This window comes from Oncorhynchus mykiss, chromosome 1, assembly GCF_057628025.1.
Source record: "Oncorhynchus mykiss isolate SJ-2025 chromosome 1, ASM5762802v1, whole genome shotgun sequence".
Taxonomy (NCBI): domain Eukaryota; kingdom Metazoa; phylum Chordata; class Actinopteri; order Salmoniformes; family Salmonidae; genus Oncorhynchus; species Oncorhynchus mykiss.
Window position 1 is genome coordinate 26,281,993 of NC_143022.1, and position 7,512 is coordinate 26,289,504.

Below are 7,512 nucleotides of genomic sequence, written 5' to 3' on the forward strand. Positions count from 1 at the left end.
AAAATAGCAGCACAACATTGCTTAGAATCCAGGGCAATGGTGACATAATTTAGGACATTTAAGGTTGCAGTGGCACATCCATAACCTGAATGGAAACCAGATTGCATACCAGAGAGAATACACATACACTATACACATAAAGGAAGACAGTCAGTTGATTATTGACACGTTTTTACAACACTTTTGATAAATAGGGCAAAAAGAATAATCAATTGGTACATCATGCTTGATCAAAAGCAGTTTGAAAATGTATTATTTTGTTGTTCAGCAGCAGTCATGATCTCATCCAGGAAGTAGCCGTGGACTGTATGTGAATCCAACCAATCATATGGCGAGTGCATGAGCCCACTTAGGATGCATTCAGAAACTGCTGAAAACGTAAAGCTATTAGACATAGATCTAAAAGGTTAGTTTGAGCATTGCACTGCTAAAAGTATCTCCATGCAGTCATATCCCTCAGTGTAGAAACTTTTAGTTTGCATGTTGATTTTATTCTAAATATGTTGGGCTCATCAATTCATGGGGATGTGGTCATGCAGGTACAGCCATTGGAAAATGACTAACACACACACACACACACACACACACACAATCTCTCTATTTATTTATTTATCCTTCTCTCTCGCTTGGTCCCCTCATATAGCTTGAAATAAATGACCTAAATCTCTGTGTTTTCTAGTTATACTTTCCATGGTTTATTAATTTATATCAATGTTTAATTGTCTCTCGGCTATAATGACACTGAGGTTATTGGTTGGGAAACTGTTTGCTGCGGGCTATTGTTCTCCAGCATCGATCACATTGACAGACCACAAGGTGGCACGATAGCGCAGTAAAACGGCAACAATAGAAAAAGGGTGGATTTAATTTAACCGAATACCTCAGTTAACCATTGGGAGGTGAATACTGCGTCTGGGGACTTCGCCGCACTAGTACGGCAACCTGATTGACAAACATCACCAACGCCCATAAACTGGCTATAGGAAATGAATCGAGTCGTGGAAAGAGTCTCTTTCTCAGATAATTGAGAAAAGATACACCCTGCTCAGCGCGCTCCTCGTGTAATAGCACAGACTCGACTGCTCAATAGGGGCTAGTGATTTCAGACTAGAGGTGTCTCTATTGTATAACTCTCGTTCTGCTCCTTTTTCATTTTTCTTTTCGCCTCGCTTTTTCACTTCGACTACCGGTAGCATATCTGTTCTGCGTTCTCATTTCTACTGTCCATTTGCGTCCATCCAAAATGGCAACACGAATCGATAAAGAGGCTTGCAGGGAAGCTTATAACCTCGTCAGAGACGATAACACAGAGATAAACTGGTGAGTGTGGTGAATTTGTTGGGCATAGGCAATTGTGGGAATCTGATATTTTACAGAGCATCCTAAAAATATATTTATAAAATCAATAACAATGGATGAATAATCAAACTGCGCACTTCTCATTCATTCATCCAGTGTTTCATTTATTTAGCCTATCCAAGAAAATACAGTGGTAATGACACGTATATGTTGACACAAAACCTGACAAGTCTGCCCCTCATTTGACACCGGTTTTTGAATGAATAGCCTATGCAGCCTGGTCTCGACTAGATAGATACATTGTAATCCCATCCGATAGATGTCGGATGATGGACGTGGAAATGCATTAGTGGAGTAGACGGTCATGGATTATTACCGATTTTATTGACAGACAGGGTCTGAATACTCCATTTGAGATGACTGTAAGGTTAGTGCATTTTAATTCATTCGTTTACTGTGCCTTTTATGTTTTTTTAGGGCCGCGTTTAAATATGAGGGTCATATGATTGTGCCGGCGGGCCAGGGGACTGATTATGAAGAATTCAAGAGTCAGTGCACAGGTAAGGCCGGGATTTCATTCATTTTTGCGTTTATGCGGTTATTTCAAATTGGCCGCAATGGTTCTGCGTAATGGCAACAGCGCTGTAATAATCTATAGACCACGCACATCTTTACGACTTGTTGCCATGTTAATCAGTAGGGCTCATTGAGTTGTTGGAAACTTATATTATCTGAAATGGTGTTGCTTGTAAAGAAGTAGACCTTCAGCGTTTGAAGGAACTTCCGATTTGTGACGCTCTGTAGCCTACCAGAGCAATAATTTTTATTAAACTCTGTCTATTGGCCGTCGGTAGGCTACTTAATCCAGAAGTACTGCGACCCAGTGACCATTTAATAGCCTATCAGTCTCGTGACTTCATACGGAAGTAGGCCTTTCTGGGTTCTTAAAAAGTGTGAAATATAAAGCCTTATAATATTAGTAACATTGAAAGTGTGTCCACTGTTTCTTGTGCGCAGCGCAGGGTCTTTATCCCACTATGTAGGACATAATATAAATGTGCCCACCCCTAGTAAGCAAATCATGCTGTCACCACCCTATCAGCACCCTTTCCTGACACTCTCTCACCACCCTAATTAGATATGGAGTGTAGGGCGTGGCGGGTATATACTCCAGCGCTGGTGCGCCTGTATGGCTGTAGGCTGCTCCGGTTTATTTATGTTTCAGGGCATGCATTCCAATGATGTAATTCGGATTTATTACGATCTAGGCCTATTACCGATGTATTACCCTTTTTAAATAGGAGAACTGATGTATTGCTATACTAACTACCCAAATAGTACCTCTGGCTGTCCCATACTACCATTGTCTCTCCTCACTTTGAACCTTGTCTTTGCCCAGTGAATATTGTTGCCCTAATCCTACTGTATAAGAAGTTTCATACATTCTGATGAGTCTGCTTTAACAGAAACTGTGAAAGTCTCATCCTGTATTTGAGGGCCACAGACTGTTGCAGTCAAAAGTAGTGGATACTTATATGGGAAGGCTCAGTAATTGCATCTGTTGTTTAGATAGACATAGTGTGCTAAAATAAACATCTGTATTTCTTATCAATTAAAGGGCTAAACTAAAGCATTATATTTGTCTTTTTGCTACATCATCATAGTTTCAGTAGTGCAGCAGTTTTCTGGGCACTAGAAACTAGATGAATGGCTTAGAGAGGGAAGAGATATTAGTAAGACAAACCAGAACGTTTTCAACAGGGGAGGTCAGGCTTGATACTCAGGAGTTAGCACAATTTGTGTTTTCTTTCAAATGTGGTATATGCTTATTCATTACTTGTCTGCCACAATGTGAAAAATATAGAAATAAGCACAAAAAATCTGACCTTTTTTAAGAATTTAAGTGCTAGAAACATCCAATTGTGGTTTGTTATACAGAGAAACAGCATAAACCTGTGTATGGTCTGGTGGAAAGTCATGTGACATGTAGGGGACATGCAGGGTAGGTGTTGAAACTAACAATGGCCTTTGTAACCATGCTGATAACAGTTTGAACACTGATTATTGTTCATGCACAACAAAAGCCTTTAGATGTATGCTGCTTGTGAAGCTCTGCCAGGAAAATCTCTATCAGCAAGGCACAGGTAAACACAGATATCACGCTGAGATGGTACCGATCAGTACAGAGTAGAGGTCGAACGACTATGATTTTTCAACGCCGATACCGATTATTGAAGGACCAAAAAGCCGATACCGATTAATCGTCCGATTAAAAAAATATATATCTATATATTTGTAATAATGAAAATTACAACAATACTGAATGAACACTTATTTTAACTTAAAATAATACATAAATAAAATCAATTTAGCTTCAAATAAATAATGAAACATGTTCAATTTGGTTTAAATAATGCAAAAGCAAAGTGTGAGAAGAAAGTAAAAGTGCAATATGTGCCACTTTTAAGTTCCTTGCTCAGAACATGAGAACATATGGTGGTTCCTTTTAACATGAGTCTTCAATATTCCCAGGTAAGAAGTTTTAGGTTGTAGTTATTATAGGAATTATAGGACTATTTCCCTCTATACCATTTGTATTTCATTAACCTTTGACTATTGGATGATCTTATAGGCACTTTAGTATTGCCAGTGTAACAGTATAGCTTCCGGCCCTCTCCTCGCTCCTCCCTGGGCTCGAACCAGAAACACAACGACAACAGCCACCCTCGAAGCAGCGTTACCCATGCAGAGCAAGGGAAACAACCACACGCTCCGAGCGAGTGACGTTTGAAACGCTATTAGCGCGCGCTAACTAGCCAGCCATTTCACTTCGGTTACACCAGCCTCATCTCAGGAGTTGATAGGCTTGAAGTCATAAACAGCGCAATGCTTGACGCACAACGAAGAGCTGCTGGCAAAACGCACTAAAGTGCTGTTTGAATGAATGTTTACGTGCCTGCTTCTGCCTACCACTGCTCAGTCAGATACTTAGATGTTTGTATGCTCAGTCAGATTATACGCAACGCAGGCTAGATAATATCTAGTAATATCATCAACCATGTGTAGTTAACTAGTGATTATGAGTGATTGATTGTTTTTTATAAGATAGTTTAATGCTAGCTAGCAACTTACTTTGGCTTACTGCATTCGCGTAACAGGCAGTCTCCTTGTGGAGTGCAACAAGAGGCAGGTCGTTATTGCGTTGGACTTGTTAACTGTAAGGTTGCAAGATTGGATCCCCCGAGCTGACAAGGTGAAAATCTGTCGTTCTGCCCCTGAACAAGGCAGTTAACCTACCGTTCCTAGGCCGTCATTGAAAATAAGAATGTGTTCTTAACTGACTTGCCTAGTTAAATAAAGATTAAATAAAGGTGTTAAAAATAAAATAAAAAGTTTAAAATCGGCAAAACCGTTGTCCAAAAATACAGATTTCCGATTGTCGGCCATTCCGATTAATTGGTCAACCTCTAGTACAGAGGGAACCAATGGGGCATTATTAATGGTAAGGAAGAGCCAGGGCCCAGACCAGAGCAGAATCATGCCATAAATGTGTTATTACCTTTACTATAATCTATTTAGGGAACTGATTTGGCACATATTTGGTGTGTTGGACTATACAGAAAAAAACATCTCTATTCCAAGACAATGCAGCTGGTGATGTAGGGCTAACATGTGATGTGTTTGTGTGAGAGAGACAGAGTGTGAAAGAGTGAACCCAGAATCACTGCCTCCCTCCCTCCTTTTTATTTAGTCTGTTGACCTGAATACCTTCTCCTGTCTCTTGTACTCACCGATTCATCACACTTTTGGATTTGGTGCATGGCCACGGTAGTGTCACCATAACAAGCCATTCATACTTCTTACAGCAGCATAGAAACACTCTCACAAAGCTCAATCAACTCACAGTACACAGGAATCAGGCCTTGCCAACATGGACATGGAGACAAATCCATTTCTCTAACAACTATACTGTAATTAATTACCTGTCATGAGGCAGCTGGGAATGGAAATGGTGTCCTCAGCCTCTCTGCATGTTTCTGCTTGTCTGATGGTCAGTCTAATTTCTGACTCTCTGACTCTCTTTCTCTATCAGATGATGTGCGTCTCTTTGGCTTTGTGCGGATCACGACGGGTGACGCCATGAGCAAGCGTGCCAAGTTCACCCTCATCACCTGGATAGGGGAAAACGTGAGCGGCCTGCAGCGTGCCAAGATCAGCACTGACAAGACATTGGTGAAAGACATTGTCCAGGTTAGGGACTCTGTTCTCACACATACTCACATGATTCCTTTACAAATATCAAATATTAATGTTCTGTTAAAATACAGTACATTAAATGGCAAATAAATTATACAAATTTACCTTCCGTTTGTCTATCTTTTTTCAACACTTTTTCTCTTAAATTCCTCCTCTGTTTGTCTCCTGCAGAACTTTGCCAAGGAGTTCATGATCAGTGATCCTCGTGAGCTGGAGGAGGACTACATTCGCACCGAGCTGAAGAAGGCGGGTGGGGCCAACTATGACGCCCAGGGAGAGTAGAGGAGAGTCCACCAGGGCGGGGCAGGGGAGCGGCTGCTACCTTTTGGGGGAGGGAGGGGTATTCATGCCTGGATGAGGGAGAGAGGGGGATATATATACACACACACATGTACAAACACTTACACACAGGTACACACATTAACACACAGCAACACACACACTCTCACAAAAAAGCATGTTGAGACACACTCAGACATATATATGGCTATAGTCCTATCCTCAGCCCTCTCACCTGTACGGTCATGGATGATTATCTACTGTACTGTGCATCATCTCACTATCATCTCAGCTGCAGAGCAACGTTACGAACTCTCTCAATCTGGGGGGCTGTGTATGTTACAACTGGAAAAGACACATTACTGTACTGTTTGTCAGAACAAGGGCAAGGGCCTCTATCTGATTTGACTTGTCATCATCGTGCTTTTACTGTATTCTTCTGTGGTTGTAGTCCAAACATGCATCCTTGGCAATAGAGGTCTTTCCTGCCCAGCTTTTCTCATCTCCCAATCCACCCCCAACGTATACCCCACTGTGTTAACTGCCTTAATCTCCCATGGAGAGAGGGGCATCATGGGAGGTGTGTGTGTTTGTGGACACTACACTGTGATTGGCTATCCTCCACTCATGGGGGTGAGACTATGATTTGCCTATGGCCCACAAACCAATGGGACAGGGCTGTATAGCACTTTCAGTTAGCCCAACCCAGGAGCAGCCATTTCTCTAGTGTAGCCTCTCTTTTTATTTGGATTAAACTCCAAAAAGGAATGTTTTTTTTTAAAGATTACTTTTATTTTCTATAACCTTTGATTTATTATTGAGAGCAAATTTATCTAGGAGATTTGAGGAGACTTTTAAAAACTGAACTTGGGCACATGATCAATCATTTCAGAATAAAAAAATGTTTTTTCAAGCTCGCTGGTCTCTTTGTTTGTGTCTAAAGCTCTCATTTACATGGACAGGAGAGCTCTTTGGGTGATGTGAGAATAAGGGTAAATTAGTTTTGAGGTGGTGGTGAGACTCAGGGGGGGGGGACAGTGATGTAATGGAGGCTCTTGGCATTGTGCTAAAGTAGTCCAGAGTACACATAGTAACTGGGCTCGTTTGAGTGGTAAAGTGAAAGCAACCGACTGTAGACAAATTTGAGGAGTGAAGTCGGGGGAGGTGCATCTGCTACAGCTGAAAGTCAGACACTGGTGTGGTTTTCCAACATGGCAGTGGTGCCATTGTTTATAAAAGTTGTTCTTTATAATGTTGAAATATACATGTCTTCAACCCCCATATCACACACTGTAAATAATGTTGTACAATTAATTGGCGAGAGAGCCTTAAATATCACATTCATTTGTACATATTCACTATATACATGCATTTCAGCGAAGTTGGTTCCTGTTTCAGTCACGTCTTTGGTCACGTTTGCGTGGGTCAAACCAAAATACCCAATGATCGGTGGACAATAGAGCCTCCCACAATGCAGGCGATACTGCAGAATGAAGTTGGTGAAGAGCAAGTGTAGAAACTTGCAGTCAAAACTTCATGACCTTTAATGACATGATTTTTGTTAAGTTCATGCAATCAACAAGTCGGACAATTCTGATCCCCATAATGCAACACACTTTGAAAGGCGGTCACCAACTTGACAAAAGTGATCCGCTCGAACGACGCCCACTGTCTCTT

At 41.2% G+C, this 7,512-nt stretch overlaps 1 protein-coding gene across 1 annotated transcript; it reads left to right on the forward strand.

The window, feature by feature from the left end:
* Positions 1-1,025: 1,025 nt before the first annotated feature.
* On the forward strand, positions 1,026-6,748 carry cotl1 (coactosin-like F actin binding protein 1). The gene is made up of 4 exons (XM_021596222.3): positions 1,026-1,320; positions 1,777-1,859; positions 5,393-5,550; positions 5,728-6,748. Exons 1-4 carry the CDS (start codon positions 1,244-1,246, stop codon positions 5,836-5,838), a joined length of 429 nt encoding a protein of 142 aa, XP_021451897.1. The 5' UTR covers positions 1,026-1,243; the 3' UTR covers positions 5,839-6,748.
* Positions 6,749-7,512: the final 764 nt, after the last annotated feature.